Source organism: Ipomoea triloba, chromosome 12 (assembly GCF_003576645.1).
Source record: "Ipomoea triloba cultivar NCNSP0323 chromosome 12, ASM357664v1".
NCBI classification, from domain to species: Eukaryota; Viridiplantae; Streptophyta; class Magnoliopsida; order Solanales; family Convolvulaceae; genus Ipomoea; species Ipomoea triloba.
In genome coordinates, this window is record NC_044927.1 from 6496019 (window position 1) to 6515063 (window position 19045).

Here is a 19045-nt window from a genome sequence, read left to right on the forward strand (position 1 = left end):
CGTGTTTAGGTTTATCGAATTGAACATACTACTTTTTCCATTTTTGAACCATGAAATCAAATACCTCTAAACTCGATTAGTTGGTCTGTCATTCTCAGTTAACAACACCAGCCCCTTGAATTAATTAAAGTTTAGTTTTCTTCTCTACATGACGCTAAAATTATTTAAAACATCAAAGTTGACATTTACCAATACAAAATCATGCTTAATGTGATAAACTTGCCCACTAAGAACATTCCCTCGTATCAGCCGTCAGATCTGACCATCACTTTAAATCTACGGCTGTGGAAGTCCGAAGTATCAACTTCCTCTTTTAGTTGAGATGGATCAAATGCTTTAATCTGGTATTAGAATCTCCGATCTCTCGATAAAAAGAGATTATGGTTCACATGGGGCTTGGAGCCCGTTAAAAGTAACAGCTCGCACAGGGGAGTGTTGAGCATATACGGGGTAATATATAAACTGTGCAGTTCAACTATCAGTTTAGATTTTTAGTTGAGATGGAGCACAAGCGGGAGTTTGCGTCTACATGGACTTGTTCAAGTGGGTAATCAACCGTGTAGAGGAAAGCAAAAAAGACTTGGTAACGAGGTGTAGAATGGTCAGCTATACCTCTGCCCTGGGTTTTCCTCAACTACTATATGTAGTATTAGTCATTTAGTTGAGTCTCTGAAAGCCACAGAAAAAAAAAAAAAAAAAAAAAAGAGTGAGAAGAAGAAAATGGGGATGGGGAGATGGAAAGGCAGCTTGCGTTTCTTCATCATCATCATCATGATCACGCTAATTGAATGGAGAGCAGAAGGGCAACTAGCAGAGAATTTCTATGCTTCTACTTGTCCTAATGTGGAACTCATAGTTCAGCAGGTTGTGGGCACAAAATTCGCCCAGACTTTTGTCACAGTACCCGCCACTCTTCGTCTCTTCTTCCATGACTGCTTTGTTGAGGTACTATACACGTGTTTACTGTTAGATATAAATAATCTAACGATACAGAATAGTCTACAAGAAACATAACCTCGTAGTAGCGGAAGCGGAAGAAGTGTAATCTTCAACCATAGTTGGGCAGAGGCCAATAAAGACCAAGTCCAGCACCCGTGGTTGAGGTTTGGGCAGAGGCCAGTAAAGGCCAAGTCCAGCACCCGTGGCTGAGGTTGTTGGGCAGAGGCCGGTAAAAGGCTTAAAAAGGCCAAATCCAGCACCCTGGTAGTTGGGGATTGTTGGGCGGAGGCTGGTAATGGGTTTAAAGGCCAAGTCCACCCCATAGCGTCTCGAAAATGTGAGTTTTTGGTGTAGTGATAAGTGTTTGATTCTAACAGAATTTCTATTATTGCTGATTATAACTTGGTTCAGGGATGTGATGCTTCTGTGATCATTGCTTCACCAAACGGAGATGCAGAAAAAGATTCATCAGATAATCTCTCTCTGGCTGGGGATGGCTTTGACACTGTTGTGAAGGCTAAGCAAGCAGTAGAGGCTGTGTGTCCCGGAGTAGTATCATGTGCTGACATCCTGGCTATTGCTGCCAGAGATGTTGTAGTCTTGGTAACTAAAACCTATCCTTCTTTTCCTTTTTTTGTGTTCCTATCTACTTTCAACAACCTAAAACAAACAACCTAAACTGTCAATAATTCCAGGCTGGGGGCCCTGCATTCAACGTCGAATTGGGGCGCCGCGATGGTCTCGTCTCCAAGGCATCTCGAGTCAAAGGAAACCTGCCAGAACCAACATTCAACCTTAATCAGCTCACCAGCATGTTTGCAAAACACAACCTTAGCCAACTCGACATGATTGCCCTTTCAGGAGCCCATACCGTCGGGTTTTCCCACTGCGACCGCTTTGCACAGAGGATCTACTCCAGCCCGGTGGATCCTAGCCTGGATCCCAGCTATGCTCAGCAGCTTATGCAAGATTGCCCCCGGAACGTCGACCCCACCATAGCCATCAACATGGACCCCACAACTCCCCGGGCTTTCGACAACGTTTATTACCAGAACCTGGTTGCTGGGAAGGGGCTGTTCACTTCAGACCAGGTGCTCTTCACTGACACAGACTCTCGCACCACTGTTGAGGATTTTGCCAAAAACCCTCTTGATTTCAATGGAGCTTTTGCTTCTGCAATGAGAAAGCTTGGCAGGGTTGGTGTCAAAACTGGTAGCCAAGGTGAAATTAGGCTGGACTGCAGCAAGTTCAATTCATAAAACCCAAACCCACAATTTCACAACCACTGCTTTGCAATAAACAATAATGGATTTTTAGTTTTGTACAATCTCTGTCAGTCAAAATGTTCATATATAGTCAGTCTGGAAATGATTGTTTTCTTTGGAAATTCTGTTATCATCAATAAACTCTGAAATGAAGTGCATTATATTGTCTGTGACATAAACCTTGAACAATATTTCCTGTAAGGCCGTGACCACCCATCTAGAATGGTAACAGAAGTGTCATCACACTACATAGTAGTTGGCAGCAGCTAAGAAACATAGACACTATTGTTCTCAAACATAGTCAAAAGTAGAACAATATATATACAACCTAACCATGAAGGAATCCTAAAAGCACTGCTTCTTGAGGATAGGATATACTAATCAGATCAAGAACCATATTACTTGGGAGATGAGTTATCTAAGAGATTTTCCATAGAGGTTAGCGTAGACAGATTTTGTTCGGTACACTAGAATTGCGCTCAGACCAGACGCAATAATGCAAAGAGCACACATTATCAGAGAGGTCAAAAAGAAGCAGACAGCGCCTTCGCACTTGATAGACTCACCAGCAGTGAGAGTATAACGGCGTTCTTGGGCTTGCTTCTCGGCCTCTATATCATATATACTGCTAGCAATAACACCCGAGAGGACTAATGAACCTCCCGGGTTTGCCAGGGTGAGGAAATTGTATAAAGCCCCAAAATTTCTTAACCCGAATAATTCAGAAGCAGCAGCTGGCACAATTGCCCAGTGAGCCCCATAGCCCAGACCAACCAAAAGAGTGCCAATGTGCATTGCCCCAGGCCACCCCATTGCAAAGAAGAAATGCCCAAATGCCATTGTAACCTGGGCAACACCCATGGCTACATGCCTTGGATAAGCATACTCCCTGTATGTAACAAAAACGAATCGTCTTTTGTGGTACTTTATATAAATGAAGGGATTAAATGGAATTTATATATATATACATACCTGACAACTATTTCAGAAAAATAACCGCCCCCAACTCGGCCAAGGAAGTTCCAAATGCTGATCATAGAAACAAAAACCTGTTCGTTATCGTACCCTAAAGATTCACTCATTTGACCCAGATTATCAATCACAGTTAACCCAGATCCAGAACCAAACAGAAGAGAGAAAAATATAAGCCAAAAATCAGCCTTGATTAAAGCCTGAGTTAAGGTAAAGTCCTCCCCCCTACGAGGACCCCGTCTTCTTTTAATCCTCACTGCTCCTTCTGCTGCTGCATGGGCAAGTTTTGCCTGCAGGTGTGTGATTCTTTTCTGCCTTTCTGAAGCAGGAAGCAAGTCTACATCTTTAGGCTTCTCATCTTCAATCTCACTAAATAAAATATTGTCATTATCCTCTTTAGATTTGCCAGTATCTTTTGCCTGGGGCTCAGAGAGAAGTGGCTCTTCTGCTGATTCTTGTGAAGATCTCAAGCTCAAATACACAGGGACTACAATGGGGATTATGATAAGAATAAACAGAATCACAGTGAAAACTTTGATCATGGTTTGGCTGACATGAACTAGGTCTTGAAGAAGCATTACACCCATCAAATAAGCAGCCAAAATGAGACATATGGTATAGATGAAAGAAAAACTTGAGCTGCATTCTGATGCATTGATTTGTTTGTTAGCTCCAACTTGCCTGATAAAAAACATGAGAGAAGTTACCACGATTGCCGGTCCAACAGCCACCATAAATATGAGTGAGGCATGATCTGGGGAATTCACCACTGCATATATCTGTGTCAAAATTGCACCACTTAACCCAGCAAATCCTTTGAGTATCCCCACAACAGGACCCCGGCTTTTGGGGAAGTTTTGAACACATGACACAAGTGTTGCTGTGTTAAGGTATGTCTCTCCATTTGTTCCCAAGAAGATAAGAAGGCACATCTGCACACCAATATAATAGTAAACTCTAAAAGTGTTGCAGCCCTGTAAATTTTGGTACCAACTTTACATAATGCAATAACTAAAGGAGAATATATATAGGGCAAAGGCCGGTAAAGGGCCAAGTCCATCAATTCGTGGTTAGGGGATTGTTAGGCCTCGCCGGTGAAGGGCTAAGTCCATGGTGGTTAAGAGGATTGTTAGGCAGAGACCGATGAATGACCAAGTTTAACACCTTGCCTCTCGAAAATGTGATGGATGTCTATAAAAAAAATAAAGTTGAGCCCTTTCGCTATCAGCTATAACTTTTGGCTCAGTGGTAAGTGTTTCATCCTAACAGGATTAAGTGCTTACAAATACGCCAAAAGTTATAGCTAGTACTGCTGGACTTGACTTTTCAGGCCTCCCCACAGTCTTACAACTAGACTTGCAAAGACGCGACTTTATTTTCCTATATACTGCCACATTTTTTAGAAGTAGGCCAAAAGGTAGGTGCTGAATTTGGCCTTTCTGGCTTCTGCCCAACAATCCCTTCCCCATTCGTTGCAGAACTTTGGCCCTTTACTGGACTCCGCCCAATAATAGTAGAGCTCATTTCATATAAGAGAAACAAGCTAAGCTAGGCAATTTAACTTATATATAAAATGAGTGAGTGAGTGAGTGAGATAGAAATGTTAAAAGTTGAGCAGGGAAACAAGCTAGGGATTGATGATATGATACTAACAGCCCATAATGGCAAAGCTGGAGCTCGGCCGGTGAGGATAAGCCAGACCCAACCATAGCCAAGGAAGTTCTGAATGGCACCAACAAGAAGCGTAGCCCATAATGGCAACACATCGGACAAGGTTCCAGCCAAGAACCCAACGCTATCCCCCAAATCCTTAGCCACGCCCAATAAAGCCACCTCTTTCTGATTGTAATTCAGAGCTTTCTTTATGATGGGCGAAATGCTTCCGAACAGATACCCAATCCCAGCACACGTCTCAATCCACAATGCAGCCACGAACACCAGCCACCTGTTGTTGAAGAAAACACTGAGACTCTCTTTAAGCCCACCCATTTCCAATTCAATTGGTGAATGATAATAAAGATGCTATTTTTTAGTCAATTTGTTTAGTTAATTTGTTATGGCCTGGCTTGGCTAGAATGAAAACACTAATTTCTAGGTGCAATGGGCTTCTGAAAAGGCAGAGGAGCTGCAGAAAGGGAGGGAAAATATGATCATAAAGTGCATTGTTCAATGATTATGCAGAAAATGCAATTTTTATTAGTTGGGTGGATATTTGTTTCGAGTAATTTTGTCCGCAGAATAAGTCGAATGTTGTACAGATCGAATATTGGCACCACTGCGTCCGGGATTGCGACAGATGATATGTTACGTGTGAGGCAGGAATGAAGATTCAATCTAACTCTCTGCTCTCTTTGTGAATTGTGACCTTATCATTAACGAATGAAGACCACAACGCCCACACATAACTGTCGTGTGCGTGTGCATTATGCACATATATGATATAACTGTCCTATATTCCTGTGCCAGGAGTTCATTATCTGCAAATTATAGTGGTCGACTTGAAATAATTATGGTCCTGTTTAGTATTTGACTTGGTTAAACAAATGTGTTTAGTTAATTAGCTTTTTGTAACAGTTAATTATTCTAAGAAACTAAAATTTAAAAAGTTAAAGGTCCTGTTTGGTAAATAATCAGCCTATCAGCCAATTTTGGCTTATTTGATCACTATTAGTTGTTTGGTTAATAAGCTTTTTGTAACTCCAAAATGCTAAAATTCAAAAGGCTACTCAAAACAGCCTTTTCAATTAGCTTTTTGAGAAAAGAAATTATACCTAATAGCTATCAGCTAACAACCAATTTATCAAACAACTTTCTACAATCAGCTAATATTATCAACAAATCATACCTTCTAACCCAATCAGCCAACAACCATTTACCAAACAGGGCCAAAGTTTTTTGCATATATTCAGCTGTTAGCTAACAGTTAATTTACTCATCATAACTAACAGCTATTTACCAAACACTTTCAATGTGTTTGTAATTAATATATTAGGTATTTGCAGATTGCAGTTAACAAATTATGTATTTTTAAATAAATTGAAAATAAATAATATGTTAATTACAATTACATAATTTATTAATTACAAATACATAATATATTAATTGCACACATATTTAGTTGTATCTTGAGAGCAACAAAATTTATTAAATTCCATTACAATTTTGAATTGTTGTGATCATAGTCCCCAGGCAATCCAAAAAGCTCAAATGCTGTTAGCGCACCCAGACTACAAAGACTAAAGAGATTACGAAGACTATGGAGAGTTGGAGACTATAGAGACCATTCCACTTCTCTACTAGAAAAGAAAGCATGCAAGATCCGTCCAACCAGTCCACACGCAGAGAAGATGAGGCTTAACCTAATGAGAAAGTCAACAAATTTATCATGTCCGACCCTGGCTCTCACAATAATTTGTCATTTGTTTGAGCATATGAACGAACGAATTTAATGTTGAAAAATTAGCTTAAAATGGCATTCAAGCGATCATTTTGAGATAATGTTTTGAGTGGAGTTCACTTTCGATTTTGGTCAGGCTAAAGTGGATTTGGATCTCCTTAATAAGAGGTCTACTTTAATATATTACACACTCAAAACGGACATTAGGTAAATAATAAATTGATTCTCAAAGTTTATCCATTGAGTTGAGGAAATTAAAATGGAACTTTGAAAGGTTTTCAAGTAGTCTTTATCTCATATTAGAAAATTATGTAGTTTGCACTAGTATGAATTCAATTCGACTTTTTAAAAGTTCCAAATAGGTGTTTTCTCGCGCACAAAGAGTAGAAGTGTGAAAACAAGTCAGCCACGCCACCCATATAGGCTGGCCCGTCACATGCCAAAGGGAAAATGTGCCAGAATGGGCCATTTTCAGCCCTATTACATACGTTTTAACCTGGCCCACAAGCCCATTTATTATTTAATTATTATATGTTTTAAAATATTAAATTTTTGTATAATTGAAGATCCAAACATTTAACCTTTAAGTTAATAATAACAATTACGGAGTAGTACTTTTTCCAATCTAACAACTTAGACATTTTGAGCATATTCTGTGTGTGCTTGTATATATATACACATAATGTATGTAGTATGTTTAGATAATTAGATTTTAATTTTATTTTGTAATATAATTATAATTGATTTAATATATATTTAATACTAGTATGATTTATAGGTAATATTTGTATTTTGTAATTATAATATTATTAAGTTATAAAGTTTATAAAATATATAGCTTATATCATTATACAATTTATGTGAATGATTTACATAAATATATAATTGTACAATAGAAACCTAACAAGTATTTTAGCATAATTAGTCTTGATAGGGATTATCTCTTACCCGACCTAAGCCTATACTTGGTCGGTATAGGATCCAGTACTCGAGTAAAATCCAATCAGATCATCATTGACCTGAACTGCTCACCTTCTAGACCTAACCTCGGATTGATCAACGTTGAGCGGGATGTTAAAATTGTGGGAGGAAAATAACATTATTTTTTTGAATAAATGAATAAAATTTCAAAATTTTTGGACATGAGAAAAAAATTGACATTTTTGCCCTTCTAGATTAGTGGGTCATGAGAGGCGCATTTGGGTAGAATCAGAATTTTGACAAGGGTACGCCAACCTAACCAACACGCAGAAGAAATTTGAAGTTTTATGAGAGAGAGAACAGCCCACATATGTACAAACAAGCATACGCAGATCTGCGCTATAAGCAACCAAAAAGTGTGAAATGTGAATCCGAATAACTTGAGTCGCTAACGTTCCACTTTCAGTTTCGGCAGTCATTCGATGATCCCTTCCCTTCATCCCCTTCCTTCCCCATAGACCATAGCCGTATATAGAAGGAATTGAAGCAGCCAAGCAGGCATAGCATCTGGGGTCGGTGAGAACTCATCATCGTACGCGCAGGAAGACAGTGTCTGGGCATTCACCTGAAACCTCGTACGCACAACTAAGTGGTGGTGAGAAATGGCGGATTGGGGTCCGGTGTTTGTGGCGGTGGTGCTGTTCGTTCTCTTGACTCCGGGTCTTCTGATTCAGATACCCGGTCGGGGTCGAATCGTGGAATTCGGGAATTTTCAGACCAGCGGCGTGTCCATACTGGTGCACGCGGTTATCTACTTTGCTCTCATCTGCATCTTTTTGCTAGCTATTGGGATCCACATGTACATGGGGTCTTAGTCAGTTTGTCCTGTTCCGCTGTTGCCTTTTTTTCACAATTTGCTTTAGTTTTTGTTGGGCTGTCATATCTGTCGCCTCTCGTGTCTTTCATTTCCTTCTGTGTTGCTGTATCATCAATTTCTAATTTTCATTTCATCTCATTACTTAATAAACGCTATGATTTCTTCTGATGATTTTAATTGCATTAAGCATCCCAAATCCGGACGACTGAGGGAGTCCATTCATGTTCTTGTTTCTATGTGGTTAGCTCAATGTCATATTGTCATTGTAACGTTGTATTTGTAGAATAATTGAACTATAATGTTGCAGAACATAAGTGTCTTGAAACTGATGTTGCAATAATTATTTTAGGGTTGTTGGTTGGGAAGAGCGAAATGAATTGTAATTCATTGATAATGGAAAGGAAATGAGTGAATAAAGTATGAATTTAAATTCTATTACGGAGTATTTGGTAGGAAGGAATTGAATTACTGGAAATTGAAAAAGAATAAATGAAATAAAAATTAAAATGTTCTTGTCTAATAATAATAATAAATGGCAATTTTATCAATTTTCTCTTTCTTACTTTCTTGACTGAATTCAAATTCATTTGGGAGGGAGGGGGAAGGATAGACTATGAATTTCAATTCAATGGGCGAAAGGAATTGCAATTCCTTCCAACCAAGTAATATAATTTTGATAGCTAAAGAGTCTCATTGAAAAATAATTAGAATTATGCTAAAGTTGTGCTATTACAAAGTTTGTCCTAACTCCTTTATATAGGTGTTTGAAGAACTAGAAAGTATGATCAAACCTTGTAGGATAGGATTTTGAACATAAACAGCAGAATTATTCAACAGAAAATAAATAAAATAACCAGAATTAGACAGTTTAATAGTATTAACTAGTGTTGGCTTGTTGGGCATCTGCTTCACCACTATTGCAACAACAAAGCGTGAATTTGCAGGTGTTGTTGGGAAATTTCGTGGTCTGGACAAAATAGCTACGGCTGTCAAGTTTAGCTTGCCAGCTTCTTGCCATTAGCCTGGTTTCTCATTCTCTATTATTAAAGGGACTGTACTCTAACTCTAACCTTCAATCACTTGTACATTAGTGTCTATAAACAGAGCTAATTTCTATTCTTATGCTCACTGTTCTTATAAAACACTTTTCCTTCAATTAAAATTGTGCAATTGAATATGAGCTAATAATTGCTTTAATCAGGATCTCCGGTCCCTCCCATTCACCAAAAGAATAATTGCTTCAATCACCCATAGAAATAGAGCATAAAAAGTCCAACAGTCATTCTCTTTACATGTAGAGAAAGGGAACTGATGGAGTATTTTGTCAAACTAAACAAAGCTTTTAAATTCTTTTCGCTCACCAAATTTTGGTATCCCTTTAGGGCTAAAAATTAAGGAAAAGGCAAAAAGAAGGAAAACAAAGGGGGAGGAGTGGGGATGCTCACACATTCGGAGAGCAAATTGAGGGGTGCTTGGTAAATAGCTATTAGCTTATTCGGTTAGGGAGTTTAACTAGTTGATATGATTGTAAAAATATGTTTGATAAAAAAGAGAACATGTTTGATAAATTGACTGTTAGTTTAGCTAATTACATGTAAAATAATTTTCTCAAAAAGTTGATAAAAAAGCTACTTTCAACACCTTTTTGAATTTTTATATTTTAGAGTAATAATTTGTTAAAAAAGCTAATTAATCAACTATTTAATCAAGTCAATTGAGTTTTTAACCAAGTCAAACAGTTAATAGTAGTAAAAACAAAAGAAATTCTCATATTCTTGATGAGATCATTATACAAACGATAGAATTACACCAAAAAAAAATAATAATAAAAAATAAAAATCAAGCTGGCATAATTGAATCCATAGTCCAACAGCAATGGAAGCTAAAAAGTGGTTATGCATAGAGATGTATATTGAGAACAACAAGAAAGAGAATGAGGAGCAAACCGAAGATGACAGCGTGCACTAACATGGAAAGAAATCCGGTCTTCATATTCAGGAAATCAACGGGCCGGTTCTTGCCGGGCATCTGGAAGATTAATCCGGGCGCTAGGAATGCGAACAGCGCCGTCGCGATGATCGGAGCACCCCAATCATTCATTTTTCAAATTAACCGCCGGAATCGTTTTGATCTGCCGTCTGCGGCGGCGAATGGAAGCCTGCGTTTCCTCCTATTTCCTATACACACCGGGACGATTGGATAGGCAAAGTAGATAAAAAGGCCAGGGAATCCGATGCGTTATGCTTTCATTCCTAATCCGCTACAGAACAACTCCATGAGAATCCCATAAAGGAGGAAAGGAAATGTGAGGGAGGACCTCCAATCATTATAGCATGGACTATTTTTCACCCTGAAAATACTACTCAATATTTCTATTCTCAAATTCTACTCTCAACTTTTATTTTTTACTTAAGACAAGATAACTAATAATCCATTTTAATATATGGAATAAAAGTGAATGAATAGAGAGATTGAGAGTCCATGTTGTATAATAGAACTTTCTTATCATATTTCGGGATGTTCTTACAAAGATAGTAAGACTAATGAAGATTTGTACTTAACATTCCTATCTGGTTGAGATGTGGAGGTCCTTAAAGAGAGGAATTTTGCCTTTTGTGAGCAATATGTATATAAATGAAGATAGTGATAACTAATAAGTAGGTAAGATCAATTTCAATAGACATAATTTTTGGGGTTTTTAAGAAAAGAAAAAACAAATTATTTTGACAAAAAAAATAAATAAACAAAAAAGGATTCTTTTAAGAACACGCGTCATACTGGGCGCAGCAATGCGCGAAACACACAGATTGCATGTCATTTAGTTTGCCCATTGACTAGAGGTCGCAAAAAAAAAAAAACATTTACAGCAAAAATAAACTTCATAAAAACTCTTACCCCATCAGTGTAAAAACCTCTAAAATTTGCAAACGTAGATACTCTACTGTAAAAGTTTTATTGTTAATAGGTTAATAGTGCTGGCAATTATGTTTGAAATTACATACTTGTTTGTATTTAAGAAAACCTTGAAAAGATGCTTTCGAAATTCTTGTTGAGTAATTTTTTAGTTTAAAATTATTTTTTTTATTCTAAACGAAAAAACCTTATTTTTTACGTACTTTCTATTTTATGCTGTTCTCTTTATTGTTCTAAGTTTGTAGTTAAGTATTACAGTGGTGGTATTCAATTATTAGGGGTGGATAATTGATCATAAAGTAATGTTGGGCACGGATGATGATTGATGTTTGAGAAAATTGTAATTTTTGCCCCTCCATAATGTCAATTGTCAATGTCACCCCTAAATAATTAGTGGTGTAAATGTTGCCCCTTAATTTTTAAAAACGGTACATATATTGCCCCTCCCGTAACGAAGGAGGGGCAATATTTACACCACTGGAGGGGCAATATATGTATCATTTTTGAAAATTGAGGAGCAATATTTACACCACTAATAATTCAGGGGTGACATTGATAATTGACATATTATGGAGGGGCATAAATTACAATTTTCCCTTTATGTTTTCCTCCTCATATAATTGATGATGTCATGGTATCAACTATTGAATTATATATAGGGCCTTTTTAGGCGTATTTGTTTTTAGAAAAATGTTACGGAATATTTGTAAATTGATCGACTTCACTATGTTACTATGAATTAATAAAAATGTACGTAATGTTCAAATATAAAAATATATTTAAATAAATAATCACACGTTAAGTAGTGATTAATTAAAGAGTGTACTTTTATACTCTAGAATATTAGTCTAATGTATAAGAAGTTTTACTTAATGTTTACTTACAACAACGGCTATGTGCAGGTATTGGTTTAAGTTGGACTCTTTGTATGTAAAAATGTACAATTTAATATTGAATCTCAAAATTAGATTAACTCGATTTACCTTCTCATAAATCTGCGGACAGGCTCATGGGATCCAGAATATAGATTGGTAAAACTTGAAAACTTAAGTTATTAAAAAAAAAAAAAAGTGTGCCTTTTGAGGTGACGAGGCAAACCCGTAGCCACTTCTTAAAAATGTGCACTAGGTAAACCTCACCTTGTGAACCTAGCCGGCAAAGGACTAGAAGAAAGTAAACTAGCCTAGATTGTTCATAACTGATCGACTCAAACCATGAAGGTTGGGAATTGAACGTGTGATCTTGTGGTTACAAGTTTGTATCAGTTGGAGTTTTATATATATATATATATATATATATATATATATATATATATATATAAAAGGTGCGCTTTTATGTATTGAAGATTAGGGCTACATGTGGGTTAGGTAGAAAGAAGGTTTAAAAATTAAAATACTGATTTCCTCATATTTGGTTGCATTGGTCAAACTTGGCAATTATGCTCATAGTCCTGGATGGGTCCACTGAAGAATGTATTATTGTTGGTGAAAAATATACGAGGGGAAATGAAATTGAAATTCAATAAAAAGAAAAATAATCAGAAAAATTAATTTTATTATTTGATTTGTGGTAAAAGGAATTATCGAAAATATTAATTACAATATTTGATTGGGGTCAAAATATCACTCTTCTCAACAAAATTTTTTCCTCAGAATTAAGAAAAATATTTTTCAGTGAAAAAAGGTTTTTTCATGAACCAAACAAAAATTACATTTTCCTTAGAAAATTTTAATTAAACATTATAATTATTTTGTTCAGATTAATTTCATTTTAGGTCCTAAATTTATAGGTGATAATCCACTTTTAGTCTTTTTTTATTATAACATTCACATTTGGTCCTAGCATGACCATTATTGGTCCTTTGCATTTAACGATATTTGAACAATCCATCAATAATACTAGGATCAAATGTGAATGTTGTAATAAAAAACAATTAAAAATGAACTACCACATATAAATTTAGAACCAAAAATTGAATTAACTCTTGTTTAGATATAAAAACATTTATAATAACAATTTTCCGGTCTGGTTTTTAGCTTAGAAAACCATTCCATTGGTTTTCGTTTCTCTTGTTTCCGAAGTGGAAATCGGTTAGTTTTTCGATGTGAAAACCGGTGAGAAGGTTTCCGACTGTGGTTTTCGTCCCTATAGCTGGAAACCATCTCCAGTAGCCGAGATCCACCAGATACGCCACCAGAGAAAAAAATTCAAAAAAAAAAAGGAGAAAACATACATTGGTGGCGGTGAACGGTGACGAAATGGGTGATGATGGCAAGAATATGAAGAAGCAGCTGGTGTAGCAAGAAGAAGCTAAGAGTACAGATGAGGTGTGGGTGTGTGGCAAGAGCACATGAGGCGTGGTGTTAGTAGAGAGCATATGATGTGTGAAAAATGACTTCCCTAAATAAGGGAAAGTCATTTTCTTGAAAAACACACTTATTTTCCACTGACAACAACAACACTTTCCATCAACTTTCATTTTTTCCCCCTTACCAAACACAGGAAACCTAGAAAATGATTTTCAGAATTAGGGAAATTATAATACTTTTGATGTAAAATATAATAATTTTTACATCAAAATATAAAAATATTACATTTTTTCCTTCAAAAGTATTACATTTTCTCTTATAAGTAATAATCATTTTATTCCTTATTAATATTACATTTTCATATTGATCCAATAATCTGATTAGACTCGTCTCACAAATAAAGACGTGTGAGGTCTCACACAAGTGTGACCCATACATTAAATGATGCTCTGTAAAAGATTTTGATTTCAGAAATTTCATCCCGAGTTTTACTACATGTACTTTCAAATCTTACTCCTCAAATTTACTTTATGATGTGGTGAATTCTGATAAGTTATTTTTTTATGTGGACCCTAATACAAGTATCTATATCAAGATTTTGTGCGTGAGAAGAAAAATTGAGAGTATAAATAATATTTTCCTGTCACCTTAGGCCTTCCTCAATAGTGTGAGGTTTTTTGTGGAGATTTGCAAGTGTGACTAGGAAAGAGAAAATGAAAGTGGAGGAAAAATAAAAAGAAAAACTATAAAAAATTAAAAAAAAAATAAAATTGCGCGCCTATGCGGGCGCGAGAGTTGCGCCTCATGTAGAGTGAGGTGCCTCTCTTCTCAGCACGTGGCCCCACTTTCACTGCAAAACTCCAAATTTGCAGTGGTTCCCCACTTTTCTCTTTCTTCCCCACTCTCCTCCACCTCATCTACTTTTTTCTTAAAAATGGTGCAAAATACACAAATGGGATGGCCTTAAAGCATCCACAACTAGGGATTTTTTGTGGTCTTTTCAGAAATAAAAAGTAATGCTTAATTTTTCAACAGATGTGGAGGCTGGTTTTTTCTCTTCATGCAAGAGTTAAACTTTTATGGGGTCCACAATTTGAGAAAAGAAAATAAAAGTAGCATTGTTGGCCGCGTGTGGGTGACAGCATGCGCCTAATGCACGCGCCAGTTGGGGTGTGAAATGCTACTGTTTTTTTCTCTTTTTTTTTGTTTTGCTTTTTCTTATTTTCGTGTTAGTCTGCTAGAGTGTTTTATTTTTTCCTTTTTTTCTTTTATTTTTTTCTTTTTTTGTTCTCCTCCCTCTCTCCTAATGTCAAATAAAAATTTGTGTAAAATTCACAACTGGTATTGATGCTCTTAGAGCACCCCTACCAATGCATATTACTTGGTTTATGTCAGATACATAGCCCACATGGAGGAGAGAGAGAATTGGAGAAAGAAAAATGGGGAGCTTCTGCAAGGGAGGGTTTCTTGGCTGACAGGTGAGTTTGGGAAGCAAGGCTTGCTGTGCGCGTCTCGCGCACAGCAACGCCCACTCGAGTGCGTGCAACTACAAGCCCTTGGTGGGCGCGTTAAGTGCGCCTGACACAACTGATTTTTTTATTTTTTTTTAAATATCATATTTGTTTTATTTATTTTTTCTATTCTCTCTCATTTTCTCTTTCCTAATCACACTTAAAAAACTACTCAAAAACGCGAAAAAACTGCATTGATTAAGGATGCTCTTACACCAAATTAAAAGTTGCCGAATACAATATAATAATAATAATAATCGGATATCGAGGGAGCACCAGCTTCAAGGTTCTTGTGCTCACAAATTCAAATTCAAATTCAAATTCACAACAATACAAAATGGTTCCAATAATCCAATTCCCACCGCAAAGATCTCCATTCTCCCCTTACAAAAAAATGTTAATCCGTTATATTTTATTTAGTTTTTAAGATGTGGTATTTTTTTTTTATAAATATGATTATAATCTTTAAAATGATTTTACAATTTTTTTTGTTAATTTAAAAAAAAAACATATTTTTTTTGAAAACTAAAAAAAAAAAACATATTTTGATTACAATATTTTTTCTCCTAGGCTCTGCTGGTCCATAGTTCCATACATACACAGACACAAAAAGAGGATGCATTAATTGGAGTAATAAATTGTACGTTTTTTTTTTTTTGAAATAATAAATAAATTGTACGTTAAACACGGAAAGAAATGCAAAAAAGCTTTCCATCCCGCAACTTCCACCGTTTGTAGCTAGTAACTAACAGTAAGGCCAAAAAGGTACTCAAGAGCTACCTCTTTCTACTACTTTCTCCTCCTTCTCTTTAATGAGTTTAATCACCAGTTCACTCTCATCTCTGCTAGATTAGGTTTTTACATTTCGTACAGAGGATTAGTTACCGGCAACGAACAGATCGGAATCGCAGAGCAATGGCGGACTGGGGACCGGTGCTAATCGGAGTGGTGCTCTTTATACTGCTGCAACCGGGCCTGCTTTTCCAGATTCCCGGAAACAATCGCCCGCTCGAGTTCGGAACCATGAAGACCAATGGCAAGGCTATTGCTCTTCACACTCTGTTTTTCTTCGCTATCTACGCTATTCTCATCTTGGCCGTTCATGTTCACATCTATACCGGCTGATGGATCCGATCCGATCCTCTCTACTGGAAGGAAGCATTTCTACTCCGTAATCTCGTGAGTAATTTTCCTATTTCAGATCTACCTCTATGTATTTTTCTTCCTTGTTCATAAACTCTAATCCATGTACTGAATTATCTGCTGGATATTAGAAAACTATCCATCGTTTTTTGGGTTAGATTGATTTCGATTTCCGGTTTGTAGCGATGGGTAAAAGTTTGACAGTAAAATTAGGATGCTTCAATTTCAAGCAACTATTGAACTTTTTTACCGTTTCAATTAAAATTTTTAAACCTAAACTTCGTCGTTCTGTTTTGACAAATGACAGCGTTTCAGCATGCTGCTTACAACAAAATGATTATAAATATTAGTATTTCTCAGAAATAAATACAAGATAGAATATCTTGGTGCAGTAACTTAATGCACAAGTGATTGTATGAGGCGTTGGATGTAGGATAGCAATACCCATTTACTTTGATAATAATATCCGCTCTGCATAAATTAAATTTGGATTTAAAAAATCTCAAAGTTGGTAGCGAGCTAGATTAAAATTTTATGTATATTATATTTTATACCTCACAAACAACTGTTGGAGTGTTGGGTAATAAGGTTAAGAAGCACCGACAAGAAATCCAATGACTATAGAAGATGGGATTGCAGCACATGGATGAAGCATTAATTTAGCATTCTTGTTATCTTCTTTTGCTATAAATATGTTCGTTACAAATCATTTGAAAAATAATGAAGCAATTCAATAAACATTCTTATTCCGATTCCTCTCTGTTTCTAACACCGCTCAAATAAAAAAAAAAAGAAAAAAAAAACTAATAAATAAGTTTTTAGAGAGTCAAATTTAGATCCTTGTAATTATTAAGCTAATTATATGACCAATTTTACTAAAATTGCTCAAATTAAAGACATAACCTTGATCAGAAAAGTAGAGATCCACCTTAATGCCTTGATCCCACTTATCTCTTTTATATCTCTAACCGGGCTTAATACGAAGATCGATATGACACTAGTCTAATTATATATACTATGTTGATGCATGACAAGTCTAAATTGATAACCACTTATTAGTAATGTTGTCTCTAAGCTACCACTAAAATGCTAAACAATTGGCCATGGATATCCAAAGTAATTATTTTTCAAGACAAGTATATCTGCTTTCATTTTCTGACGCACCTCTCATTCTCTAGTTGCCTCATGTCCACTTCATCCCAGTCATTGGCTAATGCCCAACTCATCTTATCAAATTAGAGAAACATTAATGACTTTGGTTACACAATGCTGCTTTTCTGACCGTGCAAAATTTTAAAATAATTTAGTGTAATTCTCCAACAATATGCATGATGGATAAATTTGGTGCGAATATAATTCAAGGTACGAGGGGCCCAACTTGACCCGAGTCAAAGCAAATCGATACTAACGCAAAAAAAAACAAAAAAACAAAAAAACAAAACAAAACAAAACAAAACAAAACAAAAAAACAAAAAAACAAACAAAAACCGGGCAAGTCAATGCGACACAGTGACCTAAGGTTGTAACCTCCCATCCCTTATGAAACATTATTGACTCTGTTACAATGTAGTAGCCAATATCGCCTCCACTAAAGCTTGAACTCACCCTCTCCAATGTGGAGGTGCAACCAGATACCACTAGACCACAAGGTCCGTGGCACATCTTATATCTTGTTAGAAAACCACTTGTAATCCTTTGAGGATTAATACAATTCTAATTAAGACTATCTTATTTCTTTTGAACATTTTCTTTGCCTTTTACATTTCTTGTCATCTATTTAATCGACTTAATTCGTTTGCGTCGCTCTGGATTAATTTTCTCTATCATTATTGGTGCTTTCATTAACAACTTGGCATACAAACTTGAGCATGTTCCTTACTTTTGATCCTACCACAACCCTCACCTACGCAGTAGCAAGGTCAAACTCTCTTGATTCCCGCAACACTAGCGTTACCCCAAGCGGCAACAACCTAAAAGAGAACGCGAGTTCACAAACCTTACTGTTGGATGAGACACTAGGGCCTAGGTGGTCGACCAAGGAACAATCTACTAGTCGAGCTCAACAAGTGCTCGATGAAGGCCCGAGTATGTGTGGCGGTCCAATCAAAGTTATGGAGTAATATATATGGTGGCGATCATGCATTAAAGGAAGATAATTATATGGAAATCGTGCATTTAAGGACGACGGTCAAATCAACAACTCTACTTTTCTAAATATCTTTTTTCTTACTTTCCTAAATCACCTCCACGTCCCAAAATATTCCACTCTACTATAAATATTCAATTACCATATGCAATATCAATTTTCTACTATAAAATGCCATAATCAGAGACAATAAAAGACATCCTCTGCGTCTCCATCAACCCAATTGACATATCTTATTCCCAAAATTCTATAAAATATCACAAGCCCAAGAGCTCCATATTCTCTCTCTCTCTCTGTACACACACATGTACAAGATTACTACAAAGATATTAGATTTTGGTTTGACACTGCCAAAAAAGGCCTATGATTTTTACCTTTTAGATTCCACATTAAAAATATTGTGTATATTTATTTTTCCATTATCTCATTTACATTATATTTCATTATCCAACCGGTTATGTTGGCTAGTTGATGATCTCCCAAAAGTGGTAAAACCAACACTTACCATTGGGGTTGGGTTAGATACCTAAGGGACCATTTGAACAACAATCGCAATGGGCGACCGACCCCAAGGCTTGGCCACGATTCAACGAGCTACAAACATGCTCACTAAGCTAGTAGTAGGGATGCAAGGCTCGGTGCCACCAAATCA

The 19045-nt window shown here is 36.4% G+C and overlaps 2 protein-coding genes across 2 annotated transcripts; one reads left to right on the forward strand and one right to left on the reverse strand.

Moving 5' to 3' along the window:
- The first annotated feature begins 676 nt into the window (after positions 1-676).
- On the forward strand, positions 677-2365 carry LOC115999653 (peroxidase 55). Its single transcript, XM_031239496.1, has 3 exons — positions 677-945; positions 1351-1542; positions 1635-2365. The coding sequence occupies exons 1-3, from the start codon at positions 721-723 to the stop codon at positions 2196-2198; spliced, it is 981 nt and encodes a 326-aa protein (XP_031095356.1). The 5' UTR covers positions 677-720; the 3' UTR covers positions 2199-2365.
- Positions 2349-5409, reverse strand: LOC115999652 (protein NUCLEAR FUSION DEFECTIVE 4-like). The gene is made up of 3 exons (XM_031239495.1): positions 4830-5409; positions 3177-4108; positions 2349-3093 (listed from the first exon to the last, which is right to left on the reverse strand). Exons 1-3 carry the CDS (start codon positions 5163-5165, stop codon positions 2619-2621), a joined length of 1743 nt encoding a protein of 580 aa, XP_031095355.1. The 5' UTR covers positions 5166-5409; the 3' UTR covers positions 2349-2618.
- Positions 5410-19045: the final 13636 nt, after the last annotated feature.

What these genes read in the sequence shown, in the direction of transcription:
- LOC115999652 (XM_031239495.1), bottom strand. Translation starts at nt 5,165, where the DNA reads ATGGGTGGGCTTAAAGAGAGTCTCAGTGTTTTCTTCAACAACAGGTGG. An exon ending in CAGCTTTGCCATTATGGGCT is followed by an intron (nt 4,109 to 4,829) that starts GTTAGTATCATA and finishes ATTGGTGTGCAG; the next exon opens with ATGTGCCTTCTTATCTTCTT. An exon ending in TTTTCTGAAATAGTTGTCAG is followed by an intron (nt 3,094 to 3,176) that starts GTATGTATATAT and finishes TGTTACATACAG; the next exon opens with GGAGTATGCTTATCCAAGGC.
- LOC115999653 (XM_031239496.1), top strand. Translation starts at nt 721, where the DNA reads ATGGGGATGGGGAGATGGAAAGGCAGCTTGCGTTTCTTCATCATCATC. An exon ending in TCCATGACTGCTTTGTTGAG is followed by an intron (nt 946 to 1,350) that starts GTACTATACACG and finishes AACTTGGTTCAG; the next exon opens with GGATGTGATGCTTCTGTGAT. An exon ending in CCAGAGATGTTGTAGTCTTG is followed by an intron (nt 1,543 to 1,634) that starts GTAACTAAAACC and finishes CAATAATTCCAG; the next exon opens with GCTGGGGGCCCTGCATTCAA.